The sequence below is a fragment of the Echiichthys vipera genome, assembly GCF_963691815.1.
Source record: "Echiichthys vipera genome assembly, chromosome: 20".
Lineage (NCBI taxonomy): Eukaryota > Metazoa > Chordata > Actinopteri > Perciformes > Trachinidae > Echiichthys > Echiichthys vipera.
Window position 1 is genome coordinate 19436138 of NC_139845.1, and position 22564 is coordinate 19458701.

At 40.3% G+C, this 22564-nt stretch overlaps 1 protein-coding gene across 7 annotated transcripts in view; it reads left to right on the top strand.

The window, feature by feature from the left end:
• Positions 1 to 22564, top strand: part of osbpl8 (oxysterol binding protein-like 8) — a gene marked incomplete at its 5' end in the record, with an annotated part of 98424 nt that overhangs the window by 50143 nt on the left and 25717 nt on the right. For 4 of the 7 annotated variants that reach the window (XM_083935545.1, XM_083935547.1, XM_083935546.1 and 1 more), the window contains 2 exons: positions 563 to 599; positions 4203 to 4379. In XM_083935545.1, the coding sequence (XP_083791671.1) occupies positions 563 to 599; positions 4203 to 4379 (214 nt within the window). Of the gene's footprint in view, positions 1 to 562; positions 600 to 4202; positions 4380 to 15165; positions 15317 to 22564 lie in introns of those variants that run through there. The other 3 variants (XM_083935550.1, XM_083935551.1, XM_083935548.1) reach the window with 2 other exon arrangements.

Here is a 22564-nt window from a genome sequence, read left to right on the forward strand (position 1 = left end):
GAGGGCTTTAAGAAGGACCCTCTCAGCCATCGGCGTATGCTCTCAGACAAAAGAATTTACGGGTCCTGTAGCCAATCATTACGACGCGGCCTGTGCGACACCATCCGCATCGTTACAAAGTCTTGATCCTCTTTTATTACCCAATCTCCCATCATTATCTCGGCCATTGTCCCCATCTGTTGCCAGGTTTGTGTCAAGCTGTCCTCTGTTAACATTTTGGTTAAACTAATGTCTGTTTTGTCTTTTGTTTTCTGTCTCTTGTCTCCTCTTTTTTTTTTTATCATGTGTTGTCTTCCCGTGTGGCTGCGGCTTCTCCTGCTGTTGCCGATGCTGCCTGCAATCGTCCATCCTGCTGCACGCAACACCTGCCGCTGCCAACATCTGGTCAACAACACTTGGTGGACACCCGTTTTTCCTTCCCCTCCTCTAATCTTTATCCAAAATCTCTCAAACACTTTTTCAATCGATCTCATCCTGTGTTCTCTCTTCGTTCCACCTACTATCACTTTTGTTCTCCCTCTTGTACTCTTCTTTTTCTGTCTTCACCCTTTTGCCCTGCTAGCACCATGCAGAGTTGAGAGAGCACCATGCCACCTCCGGTAAGCCAGTGACCTTTCAGAGGAATGGCTAAGGGCAGTGCACACAGTCAGGGGAAGGGTCAGAGCTAGTATTTAAGGGTTGATGGGTTGTTTGTGTGTTTCATGTTGGACAAAGAGCGAATATCAAAGGCCCCCATATTCCACAAATGTGTTTATTTTTCCATGGTACTGTGTAGGGATGTAAGGATACACAGAATGTGATTCGATACGAGTCAAGATAGTGAATTCACGATTTTCTCCGCAATTCTTTTTTTTTTTTTTTTTAACAAAATGAGATTGAACACAAATAATTAGTTAAAGAGATCCCTTTATTAAAATCTACAATATATATATTCTCTTTAGGGCTGCCACTAACAACTATTTTTTCTATTTATTCCTCTATCGACTATTTTATCGATTAATCGAAGCGATTACTTTTCCTCCAGAAAAATCAAATTGATTGTTTAATTTAGGCTATATTCATTTTATTTTGACAAAGTGTTTGTCATTGTATGATTTTTCCATGTATAAACAAATGTTTACTGATTAAAATACAAAACTGTAGGTTGAAACGGGCAACAGCAACATGATAAAAAAAAAAGAAATAACACGCACACTCGTCACATCCCTTATGTTGTGTACTTGTCGTTGGAGGAGACCTTATGTATGTATGTATGTTTGTCTTAAACCGTAATTTGTCAGGAATGTAAGGTTTTGCTGACAGTTTCCAGGATCCAATGGTGTTTAGGATTTAGCCACAAGCTCTTATAAGTTATTTTAATGGTTAAAACTTTATAAAACACAGACGTAAAGAGTGATCAAATGCACTGATTTACGAAGAAAAATAAAATGACGGCAAAGGTCCAGCTTCATTTGAGAAACCTTTGACATATATTTAGCTTGGGGCTTCCTCTTGACTTTAGACTGATGCTTTTCAAATTGTATAAGCTGTTGGTCTGTAGAGTGACTGCTGTAGAGTAACTGCTGCCTCCTTAAAAAATCACACCTTTCTCTTCCTTTGAGTGCTGGAGTGGAGATTCAAATGAAATCAAATCTTTGTCACCGTATGTGTTTATGTATGTGCGTACCTGAGGTCTTATTGTTGACTGCTGATTGTTTCCATACACACCATAAGAATACTTCTAAGAAACACATTTGTTTAACGGAATACACAAATGTACATATTAAACAGGTCACTGGGACAAATACACATTCATGTGAGGATAACACAATACAGGTAAAGGTGCTCCACACAGCTCTTACCTCAATACATTAATTGGGAAGTTTTCACATGCACGCGCAGCTGGACCGTATGTCCTTCAGTCTCTGCTCAGGACACCATTACTCCACTTCATCGTTACATAGTGAATATGTGTTTGCTGCTATATTAATACTCTGAATATCGAGTACAGTGCCGTTAAAGGATAACTAATTTGGTCAACTCTCCCATTTTTTCTCATTCATTTACGCATTCATACAATTTTTTTTGCAAGCGGGCCATGCTGCATTTGATTTAGCTTCAGCTATGTTGCTTTTTGTTGCTTCTGTTGTTGTTGCCTGGATTATGTGTTTAATTGATATGTATTTGGCTAATAATTACAGTTTTCTTATGGCAAGATTGGGAAACCCTGGGTTGATTTATGGAGTTGATATCCATCATCGTGTAACCGCTTCACATAACTGCGTTTGTTAGGGTTAGTGAAGCCAAAATAAATCCCGGGTATGTTGAACTTGCCTTGTAGAACACGCCTCAGGGATTAGGATCTCACTAGTTTGCTAAATTAAAAAGACAATCACACCCCCTGCTGAACTTTTAATTGCTCTCATGATTAAAATGACTTTCTATGCAGCGTTTCCTTAATGAGGACTGTGTGAACCATAATAATCCTTTTCTTGTGGAAAGATTGTGGAGTAGCTCAGCCAATTGGGAAAAATATAAATATGCCATTCCAAGTGGTAGTAATACTAATGCAAACCCACTGAATAAAAGAGACAAATCTTAAAGTCCATTAAAAACTCCAGGATGACTACGTCTTGTTCAAAAACAATATTGTAACAGAATATATAGTTGTATCTAATGAATAGTGTAAAACAAGATCTGCAGCAAATAAAATTTAAATGAAAACATTTGGAATATAACAGGGTGTGTTGATGGAAAGGTCTTTAAATTAACCTGCATTGGAAAAAAAAAGGATGGGAACTACTGATTAGACACTTTAGATAGGTCCTATACATATTTGAATGTTGAAGAAAGTTGTCTGCCAAGCCCTCACCCTAAGAGGTACAACAAATCCATACCGGCCTCCTCATTCCCCCTAATCCCCTAAAAATAAATCAGTAGGCTTAACAAAACAATAAAACCAATAGATTCCCCTATTGTAGCTTCCAAGAGAGCTAGAAAAGGAAGTGACATCACATTTTGGCTGTAGCAGGCTGGTGCTGTATTAGCTCCACAGAACACTTAATCTATCTTCACTTGTGGCAAACCTTTTATGTTCTGGCTACTTCTAGTTTTCTCAATTCTAAGGAGATCCATGTTAAGAGTTATTCCAAAATGGACTCTCGGCTCACTGTTAGTATATCGAGATCAGACCAGTTGTCGTCATTTAGAGCGATGAGCAACTGAATAGCAGAATTCTTATTATTTTACAAGTGCACGCATCCACAGTATAAGTCTGAGGCCTGTTAATGACACCTGCAAATTATTTCAGATTCTAATTCTGAATGTGTCCAAAAAAATCAGCAAGGAGACTTTCTAAACATGGGCAGGTAGCCAGGCTAGGCTAACGTTACTTACATACTAAGGTGGAAGGTCATGTTGGTCTTGGATGAATGATGGGCAAAGTTTGCATGTGACCTTCTTGGGGTCATCCTTGTTTTTTTCAAAGTGATCCCATATTTTAGACGTCTTTCCCGACATGATTGGCTCATAATGATCAACTGTCTTACAACGATGTACAGCCAAGGGACCTGCCCTGTTAAAACAAAACACTGACAGTGAGTGAGTGTTACGACTTCCTCTATCCGGCCCTTCAAATTAAAAGCCCTACAGCCTTTTAGGCCCAATACTAGCCTTCAGTCAAATAGATTTTCACTTAATTTTGACAAGGAACAGCTCCAAATGTTGTTGTTTTTTTTCCTGTGACCAATCAACCAATGAAAATTTGGTCTGCTAATGATTTTTTAATTGGGGGCAGCCCTAGAGATCAGGGAATGTCTCCTTGTGATTTAATTTTAAACATAAACAAAACATTAAACATTTATGTCCTCTGCAAAGTGAAATGAGATCCCCATGAACAGCATGTCTGTTTGCTTCATTAGCAGCAGGTAAACAAGGTGGAGTGATAAGGGACAGGCGTTCGTATAGAGGTTATCAGCAGTCAAGAAACACCTTGTTTTCCAATCATAAGACATGGATGAAAACAAACATTATTTAAGTTGTAAAAAATGTGTTATAAAGTCGAAAGCTGCACCTAGCAAATGCTCCACAAGAGGGCTGACTGTAGATCTTCTCTGATTTGAAGTAGCATGGCAGCATGTCTGATCTTTCCTCACATGTCCTTCCTTTTTATCTTGCACCCCCTTCCTTCCTCGCTCCTTCTCTCTCTCTGTCTCTGTCCGTAGCTGCCATAGTGTGCAGTGATGACACCGTCCTTCTGACCCCAGGCAGGATGAGCCAGCGCCAGGTGAAGGAGCGGGACAAGGAGAGGGAGAGGGAGAAGGAGGCAGGCCTCCAGACGCCTAACAGGGAACTCGTGGCCTCTCCCTCTACCCTCAGCCCAGGGATCAGCTACAGCCACGGTGAGAGATAGACTTCATTTGCACACCAAATTGTACCGCAGGGAAGGCAGTGGTTTAACATTTCTGTCTTAAACTTGTATTGTAGGTCAGCTTTTGTTTATACATTATTAAATTAAGCTCCATGGATTATTTGATGGGCATCTTCCTTTTTTTTAATGACATCATGATATACATTAATGACCTCTTGACCTCTGCTTTTTATGACCTGCACGCACCCCACATTTTTATTTCTGGAAGATAGAAATAGTACATTTAAAAAAAAAACAATAATATATATATATATATATATATTCCAGCTTCCATGTAAGTTACGTGATGCCATGATTTCCCATTGGCTTACATGGTGAAAGAGAAGTCTGTCGTTTAGCGGATACATTTTTTGGAGCATCACAATCCAGGCAAAATGACAGAACAACAACAACAGAATTGGATTTATTCGCTCGGATTACATTTTGAAAGTCTGGATGAGCCGCACAATCGAATCATTTTATCCCCATTCAAGTTAGCAAAGCGCTACACCAGAACTAGCCTGCTCGGACGGATATGGAATAGGAAGGAATGGGTCTTCGCCTGTAGTGTCGTATCCTGTCCTCTTAATACATCAGTGGAAGAGTAGCTGATGTTGGCAGGTTTTAGATAGTGTTGATTGACTGACATTGCAGAGTCATATTTTTGACTTGATGACTCATATCTTCTTGTGCTTCTTTTACAACTGCGTTTGAACATTTACTATTATCTCAGAATTGTCACTAGCTGCCACAGTTGCTGTTAAGCAAAACTTACCGTTGTAGAATGCTTTAACAGTCTACCAACAACTCAGACAATAATTCCTCCTTTATCTGTAAATGACAGCTTTCCCTGGTGATCTCCAGTGATGGGTTTTTCATGAACCCCTTGTTATTTTCTGGTGATACTAGTTCTATGTGATGAGGCTTAAGGCAGGACTCCAGTTCCCCTGCGGCAATTGTCCAGATAAAATACATGAATATGAATTGGCTGCTGAACGCTCAGAGCTGTCAGTGTTATGTTTAGCCTGTACTTTTTTGAGACACTCGTGGTGGAGAAACAATGACTCATGCTCACTTGATGAAATAACGTGTAAATCAGCTGGTGTACTTGTGGTAAACCCCAAACCAGGTAAGCTGCCTGATCAGAGTCTTGATGTTTCTCTAAAAGAGCCTGTTAATCCGGCTGTATGGTTTGAAATCGTCCCATTTAGTTGTATTGACACTTATTGTGGTCTAATGATAGGCATACTATTGGGGAACCTCCAGTGTAGGAACAAATCAAGCAGAGGACGTATAATTGTGGAGAAAAAGGCTCAAACTGCATTTCGCTGGGGTCTTACATCACCTTCACTGCTTGTACCTTGTTCTTGTGTTAGATCGCCCTCTTGTGGATTCTCTGCTGTGGTTAGTGGACTACAAGATTTTGATGAACATTTTTTTCAGGATCTGTGGTATATATAATGGTATAGATACAATTCAATTCAATTTCAATTCAATTTTATTTATAGTGCCAAATCATAACAAAAGTTATCTCAGGACACTTTACAGAGTAGGTATAGACCACACTCTATGACTTATTTATAAATTTACATAGACCCAACAATCCCCCCGTAGAGTACGGTGGCAACGAACACCGTCCCTATAACAGACAGGAACGTCAGACAGACCCAGCTCTGCGGAGGATGGACATCTGTGCTGACCATCTAAATGTAAAAAGCACATCCAAATGTACTGCAGTGAGCGACGGAGAGTGAGCTGTACCCAACGTGCCGTTCCGTGGTATAACAGTCCTTAGAGGTCCCCTTAAAATACACTACACAGTGTGTACATATCTCATTACTTATAAAAATGTCCTGTAGATCTCAAGAGCTCGCAATCGACACTGCATTTCTTCCTCAGCAGTAGCCCACACCTGCAAAGTGTGAAATCGATTTGATTTGTTTGTTGATGATATCTACTTTTTAACAATGAGTTGTACAATTGTAATCACCTGGCAAATATAAGTTATATATCTTTTCAAAATGTGTGGTTATGTCAAGTTAATAAGATGCTATAAAGTTGGTGTTAGAACAAATCTGATCGGGGAGCAACTCAACCCGTCCGTATAAATGCTTAATAACCAACAACAACCAAAGCAACTCAAATTTCACTCACAAATGCTGAAAAATATTTAGACGGACAGGTCCAAAAACCATCAAAACATTTTGCATAATGAATCATGGAAGCCAAGGCTGGCATTGAAAAGTGAATTAAATGCACGTCATACAAGGGCTGTTCTTGATTAAAGAAATACTTAGTTGACTGACACTCATATGAACAGTTACTTATAAGCAAGTGATGGGATTGGACAAGAGGCATTCCCTGAGAGCTGATATACAGTATAACATCACTGGGAGTTTTCACTATATGAATCACTCACCTTACAAGTGTTTAAATAACTGTTAATTACATTAAGGGCTGTTTATCTGTCTTAGATCATAAAAAAACTTTGTACCAGGAAAGATGAACATGTTTTCACAAATAACATTTGAGTGGAATTATTTCTGGATACTTCAGTGCAAGCCTCCAGGTGTGCTCAAATGACAAAGTTCCACATGAGCCTACCTAATCAAATTGATAAATGAAGCTAAATCTAACATGGCAAGAATAGGCTTTGAACTGCTCCCAGAATCAGTTTCAAAAAGATAAGCCAAACATTGACATTCGGACCGTTAAGTTGAGTGAGCTGAATACAGAGTAGAGAGCAGGGACCGTTAGTTTGATCAGCTGTTCATTGTCAGAATCACACATGCCACCAAAGTGACTGTCAACAACAGACTCAATAAATGGAAACATACAGATACATGTACATAATAAAGCTGGCTTGTGGTCATGTGTCGACCTTGCTTACACAGAGTAGCAAGCTAGTGTGCAGGGAAATGTTTACGTGTTGCTTAGCAACAGTCCAGTCCGGTTGCGAAACTAATTGTTCGAGCAATATCACACTCAAGGTTGTCAAGGCGAGCACATTTGAATACTTTCTAAATGTGAATGGGGATGTGGGGTGGTGACCTTTTATACATCTCAATGCCTCCATCAAATGAAGTCGAAGAAAAAGGAATGAAATAAAGGACTTAAGATTTTTTTACACACATGTGAAAGCTCTGATGTAAGCCTACGTTCCACCACAAGAGGGAGTGAGCATAACATAGAAATAAATTCATGTCCTTCTTTTTTGACCTCCACACAACATATAACACACATTAGACTGTGTGTGTGTGTGTGTGTGTGTGTGTGTGTGTGTGTGTGTGTGTGTGTGTGTGTGTGTGTGTGTGTGTGTGTGTGTGTGTGTGTGTGTGTGTGTGTGTGTGTGTGTGTGTGTGTGTGTGTGTGTGTGTGTGTGTGTGTGTGTGTGTGTGTGTGTGTGTGTGTGTGTGTGTGTGTGTGTGTGTGTGTGTGTGTGTGTGTGTGTGTGTGTGTGTGTGTGTGTGTGTGTGTGTGTGTGTGTGTGTGTGTGTGTGTGTGTGTGTGTGTGTGAGATCAGACACTTATAGACGCAATAGCTTCCATAAAAGCTTCTTCTGCTTAACTTCTGTCCAGTGTCTTACCTGGGCATAAAGTGCATCAGACTTATGTATATTTATCAAGAGTAAAACATGAATGCGCTTTACACGTACCTAGTAGTTGAAGATCCCTTTGTGCATTGTTCTGCACACTGAAATGTCCATTTTACCCATAATAAAATGAAGTCTTTGGCAGGTAAAATCCTGAGAGCGTGTGTTAATACAGCAGCAGGAAACCTACAGGCTGAAGTGGCTGTTGTCCGTCAAGCACCATCACTTTCATCAGTGACGCAAGAGTCAGTAAAACAGCATGAATAATTTTTTTCAGACACAAAATGGGTAACCATGGCAACAAATTTCACTCCTACTAGCCCTTGGTCTTGCGTCAAAGTGACAACGATGTATGCCTTAATTTGTTTTTCTTAAACAATGTTTAACAGAGATGTTTGACTTTACTTTTTATTCCAGAGATACAAGGTGATGAGTGATGCTCTGACACATTGTAGTTCTTTCTGACTCGAGAAGGAGTTGTGTGAAAATTCACAGCGTGAAGGTGTGAAGATTGATTATCATTACTGTAGTTCTTTCTTACTTGTTATTTTCCACAGTTTATTTTAGTAACTTCATGCTGCTCAACAGGCACACTTCCTAAAGGATAGCCTAATCCTCACAATTTCGCTATGTATACACTCCTGGACAACATCTTAAGACCTGGAGCAAATAAGAAATATTCTCATTTCGCAGTGGTGGATCATAACTAAGTTGTAAGTAGAGCTTCAAAATGCAAAAAGAAGAATCAGGAGGAGGAGACTAAAAGGTGGAGTAAAGTAATTTATAAAAAACTGCATTTAAACTGAAACAGTCAAGTGGTACACCCCAAAAGAATTCACCTGCGTTGAACCAGTGGATCCGACAGACTGTCCGTGAAGACACAGGCCCATCCCCGACCCAAATTAAAGCCCTTACTGACGCTGACTGCTACCTACTGACTTAGCTCTACTTACAACCTGGTTACGATCCACCACTGCGAAATGACAGTATTTGTAACTTTCCCCCGGTCTTAAGATTTTGTTCAGAGTGCATGTTCATAATTACATTTGATTGTACTCCCGGAGTGAAATGCCTCCTCTGACTGATATTTATGCACATTTGGTCAGTAATCTAATTTCCCTTTCTTCCGTCTCCAAGGATCGATCAAATGGTGGGAAATGATAAGATTCAAGTGTTAAGAATCTGTGTGTCAATGTGGTCGAACCATAGGCTGGAGGTAGTCTTTATGGCGTCACTGATATGTTTCTGAAGAGCCATTATGAAGCTCAGTGTGGGCGGCTCAAGCTGTCGCAGTCTCAGCATGCCCTTAATCATGCAGAACTTTAAGCTTAAAATAATGTAAACGGGTGAGTTACATAAAAATTTAACCGTCCATAGGTTTGTCATGAATAGTGAAATTGGCTACAGAGACCAGAACTGTTTTTTGTACCTGGCTGTAAACATGTTTATTTCTGCTGTAAAGTTGGACATTTTAACAGGGGATTGACTCGCTTTATGAGTCCACTTCAAGTGGCCATTCCAGGAGCTGCAGTTTTTGGTATTGGCTTAATTTTCAGCCCTGGAGGTTTACCTGGATGACTTCCCACTGACACAGACAAGTCTCAGTTTTGGGTTGTGGTCAGAAGTGCAACACACTTTTCTCATCGTGCCACAGTCCTTTAGATTTTTAGCTCATGGTGCTTCATAATTCAGCCAAAGAATTTATTTTTCCTCTGATTTTTTTTTAATGATGAAGTTTGAGTTTCTTGAGCTGCCTTTGTTCTTGATTTTAGCCACAGAGCATATAGCAGTGAATGCTAACTATCCATCCATTATCCACTGATCTTTGGGGAAGCCCTCAAGCTAATCCCAGCTGACATTGGGCAAGAGGTACACCCTGAACAGCCTGTCGCCCGTCAGTCGAGCCTGACCGACATATTGCCTAGCCATGACCGATGTGAATTTATCACAGCTGTATTGTACTTAGAGATATTGTGGTTCATGTTACCTGATAAAGAACAAGAATAGTAGCAGATTGTATTGTATCTCTTAAAATGCCCGGCTCAGGACATATGTTGGCCACAAATCACCTAATTTTAGGGCTTCTTATTGGAAAGAAAAGAATGTTGGCCAATGATAGTAAAATCTTGTGTTTTATTAGTTTAGTATCTGACTGCTTTCATAATGTAGATGGAGTGTGAGTTTCGTTGCATCATCGCGTCTGTAGTCCTGCTGCCAAGTGAGTCTTTCTTCATGACTCACTTTGAACAAAAATAAACCCAGAAGGTTGTTTGACAAGGCTTCCTCAATTGGCTTTGAAGATGCTCTCGCTTTAACCGCCTTTCGCTCGCTCGCTGTTGTTTTTCCATGTAAACAGAGACTCTACCTGTACTGTAGTGTGAGAATGATGCAGGGGGAGAGAATGGTGTCATGAACAAAGAATTGAAGGATATATTTTAGGAGAAGTGAGTTGAACGGAGAAGAAGGAGGTGATAAGTAAGGGAGTGCAAGAACGAGAGAGCAGGTGGGGTCATCATGGATTTAAGCTCAGCCTCAGGGATTATGCCCTGTCAGACGGGGTTAACTGCATGGAGGGGGCTGGTCTTCCCCGCACCATCAGCCACTGCATTACACTCTTATCCAATGAGTGGCTGAGCCCTGGGAGGCCTGAGCTGTAAGAGGCACACGGCTTGACAGCCAAGATATGTACGGCAGATAACAGAGAGTCTGTGGAGGTAAAGGAGGACAGGACCAAGTGATGGAGAATATCTCGGCCTTGGGGCCACGGCTCTGCTCGGACGGCTGAAGGCTTGCCTGGACCGTCACAACCTGGATCTAAAGCAGGGGGGATTTGAGGATGATTTGGGCGATTGGAGTCCAGTCAGCACTTGACCTTGGGACACTTTTCTTTAAGATTTAGCCTGAAGGAAAGCAAGGTACAGAGAGAAGTAGTGTCAGTTAACAAGGTAGTGCTTGTTAGCTCTTGACATCTGTGCTGTCGTAGTAGTACCTGCTCACGTAAACACCCCTGTGACAATTTCTAAACCTGTGTTGTTTTATTGCTTTCGTATGTGTGCATTGTCTTCGTGTGGGTGCTCTCATGAGGATAGAACGAAGATCACACCAAGATAAAATGGCTCTTTCCCACGAAAACTGTCACATGGACAGAAACAGGACCCTTGATTCTTCCAATCTCTAAAGTGCCTGACTGTCTTTACAGTTAGACTAGGAGGAGAGGAATACAGCGGAAGATGCCTGAAGGCTAGTGTTCAAAAAGCCTCTTTGTTGCACAGCTAATCCCAGGCTTACAGGGTCTCCTTGTAACGTTTATTTAAGACATGATTTGTTTGTCTGCACGTGACCTACTGTCTGCAGGGTGTGTATCACTTGCACTACCTGGTATCATATGTATTGAAGCCGATGGGTTACTGTGTCATAGTTTGTCTTCAGTGTGTTTGTGGTTTGTTTGCTCGAGATCCTATGAGCTTTGCTGTTCTGTTGAAAATATTTAATTCACTATAAATTCTCTGAATTACTACAAAGCAAGATTATTATCCTCTGGTGGTTCTGACTTTTGTGTTCCCATCGGTGTTGTCTCGAGGAAAAGATTTCTTGCTCATATTAGCTGGAAAGAAAACCGAGTAAAGGCTCCATAAGCTTTGTGTTGTTTTCAGCCATCACTTACTGTATCTGATGGTATCTTTGCCTAAGAAAATTCATATTTGTCAGGTAGACTGTGATTTATTAAGTTATAGCAAGTTTACCAGAAGACTGCTGTTTTAGCAGCACTGTGAGGCTGTAGACACAATGGTGCTTTGAGCTACATGCTAACATACTGTACTTACAATGACAGTTTTAACTTACTGCTTAATTTAGCTTTGTAGCATGCTTGCATTAGAACTAAAACGAAAAAGGACAGCTGATGGGAATGTCATTAGTGTCGTTATTTCACTTCATCCTGTGGTGTATGAATGTAAAGACATTTCACCAAAAAAACACAAATGTCAAACTCATGGGGGCACTAGAGGAAATTATTAAGATTCATCTTCTAGTCAACATGGATAAGTATGAAAGCCCATGGCAATCCATCCAATAGTTGTTGAGATATTTCAAATTCAGGCTAACCAAAGGATTGGCACATATACTGACATCCTCACTCACTCCTGTACTGGCCTGTTTAGCACGGCAGCACATCCTATACCTGACACCAGCTCACCTGATACACATGAGACAAAAAGACCTTGGGCAGTTAGACACGATACATGAGTTACTCCATACAGCCAGTCAAGCAAAAGAGCTCTCTAGGAGGCCAAAAGTATATGTGGATGACAGAGTAGGTTTACAGTAGGTTAGAGCCATGCTTAACTGTGGATTAGCTCTATTTGTTCAGTGAGTGAATGTGGTGAGGGTAGGATTTGCCAGACTCAGTGCTCATTAACAAGTGTCAGGCCATACTTCACCGGAAATAACTTTAAAAATGACCCAGATGACGACTATACTTAGCAAATGTATCTCAAGTGCCTCTCAAATGCCACCGGGCCAGCAGAAATTGGCGAGCAGGTTAATTAGGTCTGGGGTCTGAATTGTTCATACAGAACATCCTAATTACCTGTGTTAATTAAAGCACATCTGAGGCAGGTAGGCAGAGCTACAGATTTATACGTTTTAAGAATCATCAGTTAGCTCAAGGACTTCTCCAAGCTGTCTCCCGTGTCAGTTCCCTGACAGTTGGTAGCACGGTTTGTCATGATGTCATTTATTTCACATGCTAAAAATGAAAGAGTAAAATGGGACAAGTCAGCTGACAGGAAGATGGAGATGCCGGTGAACTCTTTCAAAGATAAGGCTCAATAGAAAGCCTATTCATTTCTGCAGAGATAAAGTAACTGCTGGTGCCCATGCAGGAAGAATTATCTTCCACAGCCTTCAGCACATCAACTGAATATTTCCCTTTTTCATAACTATGGCTGCATGGCTACTTAGAGCTCAGTTTTTCAACAACATCTGAAAAACCCCAAACATATTAGCTTTTCATCAAGTCTGAGTCATATTTATTCCCCCAAATAATGCTGGATTTGCCCCATTGAGATAACATTGTAGGACTGATTGTCCTGAATGAGTGACAGTGTCACCTGCTCGGTCACACGTAGCATTCAGTGAGTGCCACACTGCCGTCTTTACGTGAATCTGATTTCTGACTCTCCAGCTGTAAAAGCAGAATCTATGAAGGTGTTGGATTGAATTCAAATTTTGATTGATCGACTATCCTGTAGCAGTTGGATGGTCTGATAAGTAACCTGTGGTTGAAAGTAATTGGTTTACCAGTGGGGGATATAGTAGGGTCAACTAAGCACTGGTGTGATCAAGTGCTTCCTTCTGTCCTCAATAGAGCTTATGTATTGTGATTGTATATGTGTGCGTGTGTGTGTGTGTATGAATACAGTGCCTTAAAGGGACATTTCACAGCTATTAATATGGATATTCGTAAACAACTCGTGGCCTGAATTGGCCATTAACCCAACATGTTATTGGCCACTCCAGCCTGAGAAGTGATCGTGTTTGCCAGACTGAAAGCTTGTTCACTTACACAAAGCAATCCCTGTTGCCTGTCTGATAAAGTTACAAACACAGTAGGTCCACTGAAAAGGAAACAGGATTCAAATTTATGAAGTGTATCACTTTCTTACTTAAGGTTGTTGAAAGCTAAATTTGATTCTGATTTGATTAGCATTAGGGCTGCCCCTGACCAAGGATCTTCTTGGTCGACAAATAGTCTTCATTCAGAGCGACTAGTCGACTAATTGACTAAACGACGCATATATATATATATATATATATATATATATATATATGTTTCCCGACATAATTTGCTATTAATTATTAACTGTCGACAATTAACCACGATGTGCCTGCCGTGTAATGAAAAACAAACAATGACAGTGAGTGAGTGTCACGACTTCCTGTATCTGGCCCTTCAAATTAAAACCCCCCAGCCTTTTAGGCCAGACACATAGATTTTCAATTCATTTTGTCAAAAAACGGCTCCAAAATGCTTGTTCTTTTTTCCTGCGACCAATGGACTAATGAAATTTGGTCAGCTTATGATTTTTTGGTCGACCAGTGTTTGATCGACTATTTGGGGGCAGCCCCATAGTGAGAAGAACTCGAGTAGTCAGTGGTCCTCCGTGTCACACAAACCACTTCCTCAGAACTGTCAATATTAGGCAAAAACACTCGATGGTGAAACTCGCTCCATGTTATTGACTCTATTATTTGGCAGCTCCTTTCTACTCCCAGTGGCTCTGCTGTTCTTGTCCTAGCTGGCATCACTGATGCTGTTGTTCGTGCGGTCTGTTCCACAGCCACACTAGCTGCTTCCTGGCTGTGTTGTCAGCTCGCTGAAAGGCAGGAGTATGTACTAGCTTGAGCTTATGCCTCTGATTGTTGCAGTTACACATTTGTGGCTGAAACAAATCTGTATAGACTCTTACAAGTGATATGTACATCTTTTTACGTGTGTAAATTTGTAATGAGTTTCTCTCCAAAATGTGCTTTCCAATTTCCGTAGCTGTTGTAAGAGATCTGGCTAAGTGTCTGTTGTAAAAGACACTTAGCCAGATCCTCTTCCTTTCTTCCATTATCCATTGATGTCATGAGACTGAATGCTGCAACTTAATTCAGCTGGAGCAATATTCAGAAGATATTAACAAATATCATGAGTAAACCCTAATGACTTTGAAATAAGGTTGAAAAACAAGTGTTCCTTTGAATCTGAAGTCCTGAATTAGAAAATGTAGTGAGATTTAGCAGAAGGGAAAGGTGAGATGCGGAACATAAGGGATATTTTCAAGCTAAGATGCAGCTCTCCCACCCATCCAGAGAAGAGGGAGTAGGAGGGGCTCAGCTGATTCGTTATTAAGTACTTACAGGCTGCTGTTTTCATACACTCTCACAGAGCTGAGGGAGGAGAGCAGAGGGAGAGGAAGCAGCATACTGCACTTGTTCAGTGCCTTGTGTCTGAGCTACTCTGTGCGTTTGTGTTTGTGTGTGCGTATTTGGTTGGTTCATCTGCTTGGCTCACTAGCTGCGTGGAACGGATCGGACTGTTTCCCGACCCCCCTCAACCTTCTACCCTTGAGTTTCCTTAGCACCCCCCTTCCCCTCCCTCCCTTCCTCCCATACACGGAGGGAGCTCCCGCTGGCCCCATGATGAAGGAGGAGGGCCTGCTGAGTCGTCGCCGTTTCTCCACGTGCGGCGGTACAGCATCGCTTCGACCCCAACACCCAGATGGACGCAAACTCATCCGTAATGCCTCCTTTGGGGGCTATAACGAGTTGTCTCCCATGTCGCTGCCAGGTGGGTGTAAGATGGTGTGGAGGCAATGTTTTGTTCTGGGATGTAGATCCTGTAGTTTTACGTTGTAATTGACTAGTGCAGTATCGCTGATAGTGATAGTGGATGTAGATGTGTGTTGGACTGATGAGCTCTGAAGGTGTGTCAAATAGTTCTCCCCTGTGGCTACTAAGTTTTCTTCAGATGTGCTGTTGACCGTGAGTAGCTCTTTCAAAGTGAAAATTCTCCCTGATCAAGTTTGGACTGCTTTGTGTCGGCTCAGACTTTAGTCTCAGAGAATGGATTCAGACTGGGTTTGGACGAGGTTGTGCTAAAGTTTCTGCAACAAAAAGCACATTGTTCATGTAGGCAGAGGAAAAAGGAATCTATACAAGTGTACATTTGACTGCATTCTCACCATGAACACAGTCAAGGGAAACTGTATCTGACTGTATTCATTCTATAATTAGAAATACAATCTAACCACTTCTTACTGCTAAACACAAATGGAAGTAACTGCATAATAATGATTTGAAGTCAAACTTGATTTGAAGCCCCCTCACTCTTTGTATAAGAAGCTACAAGCCATAATAATGCAGCGTTTGTGCATAATTTTCCATTTTTTTAAATAAGATTATTCTGGACATCTTCGCTGCATTTTGCTTCAAGCGTCATGAGTTTCTCATGACAGCTGGTAAGTGACATCTGAGGGCTGGCGTAGCTAGGAGATGCCGTCAACTTCTGGGATGCACTACTGAAAGGAACACTTCACACAGATAGAAGCACTAGAGATGAAACGGCATGGAAATATCATAGTGATCAAAGTAATCACGGTTATCACCATTAAAAGTTATACCAGTGTAAATTACCTTAAGCAACAGCCTGTTTAACAACACTATGAGTTAAGTTTTTAATGCTATAAATCAGGTATCGTACTGTATCTGTAGCATCAAAATGTACATTTCTTTGAGGGATTTTGCTTTGTCATGGCTGTTTGCCTTTGTTTGTGACTCCTTGCTGCAAGGACTCTCTTTCCTCTCTCCCCACACTTGTAGAACAACATACAGTAGATAACCATATATGGGCTGCTGCAGTTTAAACAGACCGGTACAAACTGATGAACGAGGAAGGCTCAGGCCTCAGCTCAGCTGGCCTGATTTTACTCAGGTTCCAATGATACCTCTATAAGAGTGCAGTGATAATCCTTTTGGCTTTTAGGAGAACGCTAAATCCCCCCACTAAAGTGTTCATTTGTAAAGTCGCACCCTCTATGATCCTTTGTTTGTCCTGGCGAAAAGGACACAAACCTGGAGGCAGACAGCTGGCCGCCCCTGGAGCTTTGAGAGAGGGGATGTTCTGTTCTACCTGACTGATTTTAACCTTTATTAATCCAGGAAGGGCCGGCTGCTCAAGCACTGCCACACTTTCATGCAGTAATTTAGACATCTGTGACCTAGCACAACCTCTGTCCTCTGCTGTTTGCCAATCAGCAGCTCAGTCGGATAAGTGCCTTGCCTAAGGGCATCTTAACAGCAGTTGTTTGTCATTTTCTTTCACTCCTCCGACATTTCCATGTCTGGGGATTCAAGCTGGTGGTCATTTTGCCACAGGCCTACTTCTTTCCTCCTCAAAAGACCTCATGCAGCAAAACAAATAACTTGGGCTGTGAGACATTGTCTGAGTCATGGTGTTTTTCTCACAGTCAGCTCCCAGCCTCTGCTCCATTCATGCTTATTTTAGATGCTCTGCTACACCAGCTTTAAGAGAGACTGCAGGAGGCAGCTGGTGCAGGCAGGTTGCCCTTACACATTTCCCGTTATATTTTTTACCATACCTCCTTTCTGAGGAATATTTGGGGGGGTTTCTACAAAACCAAACTGAGCTAAAATAATTATTAGGGAAAATAATCACTAACTATTTCCATAATCAATTCTTTTTTAAATTATTGTAATAAGTAGAAATGCCAAACCTTTCATGATGGGGTTTATGACGTGAGAGTAAGCTGCTTTACTTGGTTATTATTTTATATTAAACTGACTATGTTTGAGTTATTCTGTTGATTGTCAGATAAATACAAAAGCAATTTGAAGTCATCTCAATCAGAAATTGTGATAATCATTGTGCAATTTATGTTATTTTTATCAACAAAATGACCAATAGATTAATTGAGGTAACACATGGGGGATTCACTGATATGACTTATATGGGTAATATTTGCAAGCATTTGATGCCAGCTTTCATAACGTGACAATTTTCGATATTTGGTGCTGGCTGCACTTTCTTGTGATCGATCAATCTTTTCAGCAAAGTTTTTTCATGCAAAAGTCTTCTCCAATGTGTGGACTTGGAGACTAAACTAAACTGTGTTTTTATAGAGTTGAGCAATTATGGAGAACAGAACGTTCTGTGACAATTTCAGTCTTAAATGAAATGTATAAGAGAATATCATCTGCACAATAATTGTATGGGATATCTTAAAAATGACAAATTATCTGCCTGAGAGGAGTCATCTACAATGCAAACCCAATTAGACCCAGGAAAGAGCCTTGAAGGACACCATAAGACAGAGTTTCAGTTGATGAGTCATCATTCTGAACAGTAACTGACAAACTAAGAGTAAAATCACTCCAAGGCTGGTCCAAAAATACCCACCCAATGCCTGAACCTCTGTCAACCTAGATATGGTGGTCAACAGTGTTTAAAGCAGCACTGAGATCAAATAGTACCAACACAGAATATTATACCACATCATTGTGCAGCAGGTATTTTGATTTCCAAAAAATGTCACACATTGGACAGTTTTCACTTGCTCTCTATCAAACACCAGGACACATAGGACACCAGGCTATTGCCTACAGTCTTTACTAAGGCTAAAGAACAAGCCATCATCTGGTAGTGAACATGAACTGCCCCAGTGGACTATATTTAGAACAACAACACAAAACAGCAGCCATGGTAATACAACCTGCCTAATGCCCTCACTCTCACCTAGACACATCCTGTTTGAAATATCACCCCTTCCAAGAGGTAATGAGCTTTTGTCTTGTCAAGCTTCCTGTGTGCCGACAGAATAAAAACACAACCCTTTTAATATGTATCGTGCCACTTCATCTCAGTGGTTGTTATGGTTGTTTGTGCAATATTCTGAAAGCCTGAATAAGAATCAGGTGCAGCGTTTCCCCTAGGATGGAGTTGTAACAGCGGAGGGGAAGCGTGCATGAGGGGGGAAAAAATGTGAGCCTGAATAGCATGTTTTCCTCAACATTAGTTCAAAATATTTTAAATCAGTAAATGTCAGGTTATCATATTGACACAATATAGGCAAAAAAGTATATATATTTAAATGCATTGTTTAGCAAACTAATGGAAAACTGAATGCACTGGACTTAAAATAACTTACGTTTATGCTGTTTCTTGAGATTAAACCTTTCATGCATACTGTTTTTACTTCGGCAAAGGATACCTGTGATCAACAGACGGAGCAATGAGCACGTGGCGTGAGCGAGCGCCAACAATAAAATCACTTTGGGTACATTGTGTATGATTGTCCTAACTGGCGGCGAGCGATGCAGCTAAACTTTTGTTGTATGCCCAGTTTCTATTTATGCCTGTCACACGTGTTGAAAGCAGCGACCTCGATAAATGTGTTGTTGTAGCTCAACAGGCCAGATAAGGTGCAGCCAGAGGTGGCAAGGAGGAAATGACTGTCACCGTATGTGTGTGTGCGCGTGCCTATACGTGTGGGAGCTTAGGGGAGACATATACCTATTTTTCAGGGGCATATTTTCGAGCTTGTTACACACATTCTATGAATAAATATGGACAATGAGCACCATTGAAATGCGATTCTGACACTCGCGTGATGTTATGACACAGAAAACGATCTCTCTTTTTTAAATAAAATGTAAAAAATTATTTAGAATCGAAATAATTCAACAGCAGTGATCAAATTCCTGGAGCGGCGCACCTCCGCTGCTGGATGCATGTAAGGGAAACACTGAGGTGTGAAGGCTAAAATGATCAAGGGCAGGGACAGACTTGGGTTTAGCTGTGCTGATTTGAATACTTTGATAACCCAGGGCACTTTCCGATGGGTTGTTTACTGTTGCTTCTGACTAACTGCAGGTGAAATTGATTTGGAGGTTGAGGTGAAAAGTGGGACCTGAATAAAGCTAATAAGAGAACGGAAAAGCTGCACCCTTGTGGCTGAAAATTAGATGGAATCATGGCTTGTCTTGAGGTTAGCATGACTTGGCATATTGCTAATGAGCCATTCAGTGGCACTCTCACCATGAAGATAATATGAGATAAGATAGGTTTTCAATTACCAAGAGAAAGTTGTGCACTGCTGTAGCAAGGAACAGAAGTGTGCTTTATGTCATATTAGAAGGACTAAAGTATATTTTAAAATATAATTAAAGCCTTTCACAAGTCCCACAAATTTCTGAAAGTACAATGCTAACTCACTAGAGTATCCCTTTTCCTTTACCGGTGCTTGAGAAAGTTATATTACTGTGTCCAACGTAAGAATGAGGAAATATAGTCGGTATTTACTTGTACAGCAAAACTACTGCAAACTGTTTCTTTTCGGTCAGTGCCTAAAAGTTGAGGTTGAAGTCAAATATTTGACATTTGAAAAATATTGTTACCCTTTATTCTCCCCAAAGCAGTTTCAGTCAAAAGCAACTGGACTTAGTTAACCAAGTCCAGTTGCTTTTGACTGAAATTTGCGATGACCTGGACAAATGAGAACATTCACAGGCTCCCTTTATTCTGAATCCTTTCAAAATTGGAGGAAACCATATTGCTTTAAATAGTCTCTAATCTGTTGTGGTGCAGTATCATATTATCTTACATTCAATCTGAGCAACAAAATAGTTGAAACGTGTCAGCCAAGCAAGGATGAAGGAAGCTTTAGATGTTAGGTTTTCAAGTTAAGAGAACTGCACCATTCCTGTACCAATGTCTCCACAATAAATATCTGTACTTTCCTTACTTGACAGATTTGTACTCATACTGTGTTAGATTACAATAAATATAGGGATTCAGAGTTTGATATTTGTAATTAACAGATATAATGAGAAAATCTGTATCACTGATCTTTTCCCGTTTGTATGTAATTTTCCTTCGATGGACCAGGCATCTTTTAGTTTTCAGGATTGTTGAGCCAGAAAAGTAGAGCCACAGTTGCCATGGCAAGATGTCCTCAATAGCAAACACTTAGGCAATTTGCTCCGGAAAATTGATGTATTCTGAAGAGTAGCATTAAAGACGGACAGATTTGTTGTTCTCAGGTTACCTGTTGCCATGGTAGCCTTCACATTCCATACAAAATGTAGCAGCATCATTAAGCAAATGCATTACTTTTGAATCCTAGTTTAAAGTTTATTGTGTGGTGAGAATCTAAGATACTAGCGGCACCTCCATAAGGACTGTCTCTGGGATTTCCCGAGGAGAGAATGAATAAGTGTTGCAGTGTTAGTGGCTTACACAAAAGCTGCTTTTTGGTGGAAGTCACTGTTGCATTAATCATGACTGGGAGGCCATGATTTCATGGTTGAGGTGTTGAATGTCTAAAAGGCCACGACTGTATATAGTGGTTTCTAAATTGATGTTTTCAAATGAAATTGACATTGTGACACTATCATTTCAGTGTTTACTTGCCCTATGTTGCTAAATTCATCCGAGTCGAGCTACTGGCTCAATCAACCCAACAAGGTTTTTTTTAATTTAACCTTTATTTATAAAGTTAATCTCATTGAGATAGGTAATTTAAACATATAGGGATGATGATGATGTCATATAAAACTAGACAATCTGAAGAATCCATTTGTACAGGAAGGGGGCTAAATAACGCTCCAAAATTAGGCTACATTTGGATGAGGGAAAAACTGGCATGGCTGTTTTCAACAGGATCCCATGACATCTGAATGAAAATAGGTTCTGTGGGTACCCGCAGGTCTTCCATTTACATACTGTACATGCACACTTTATGATAATACCAGGCAGTTTAGGGCAAAAACATTCATACTTTCTGCATACAGCAAGTCCTAGCAATTCAATTGCTTTTCATAAATTTAAGTATGACAGTTATTGCTATTTCTGAGACTTGATAGCAGAGAAAGCTACTCAATGAAAATGCAAAAAACATGTCTACAGAAAATGTATGTAAATAAGTGGTTTGTACAGGAATGTGTGTTTTCCTTATATTGTTTCCCCCCCTTCTTTCACCTCTGTTGTTGTTTCTGTAGTCCAAGGCATATCGGTGTAATGCTTTGGATGACTATTCATTTGGTGAGGCAGAGCATTAATGTGGAAAGACATCTATGGCGCAGCATAGAGCTCTTACTCTCTCAGTCTCTTCACTCTCTCTGTTTCTCTTTCTCTCTCCCGTGTAAGAGCTTTGATGCTGAGTGAAAGCACTGCAGCTCTTGTTTTTAAAAGCCAGACTAGTCAGTCTGCAGTGGGACGTGAGTTTTCAGCTATATATAAAAACACACTCCCTGACTTTCATTCACATAAAGAACGGGTTGGATTTAGCCAATTTGCACACTGAATGTCCTGAAATGATGTACTATAATTGCGTGCAATAATATAGGTGCCTTAAAGACATTCCATCTTAAAGAGAGATCAAATTAAAACGGACTCAAACTGTACAGTATGTGACTCTTTTTTTTTTGTTGCTTTGACCCACTGAAATCTCCCAAAGGATATATGTATGAATTCTCATTGATCTTCAATCCTTTGCTCTCTTTTATCCACAATATGGGTTATCTTTTACTTTTTTTTAAATGCTTTTCATTTTTAAGCCTTTTCTTAGTAGTTAGTTAGTTGGTTTACTAACTGAGTCATTCTTTTACTTCAGAAGATTCAGGGCACTTTTAAAATAGAATGAACATTGCAAAATTTTGCTCTTTAATGTGAAATGAGTCCAGATTAAAATGCATACAGTAGCTAATCACCACCATGCACCAAGATGAGTAAATAAAAAGCATAATTTTGCTATTATCAGTGCTTTTATATGTAACAGTGCTGTTTGTCTGAGTGTATGTTGGAGCTGGAATTGGAAATTAAATTAAATTGAATGAAAATAAAATGATAGCTTTATGCATTTCTGATGCTGATGGGAAGAAGCAGGCCACTACAGCAGCTTTTAGAACATGGGAGATGTTTAAAAAATCTGTTACTTTCATGACAACAGAGCATACTAGTGTATATTACATATTCATTGACTTAATTCTTCTATTTTAATCATCTGGCTTCCTTTATGTG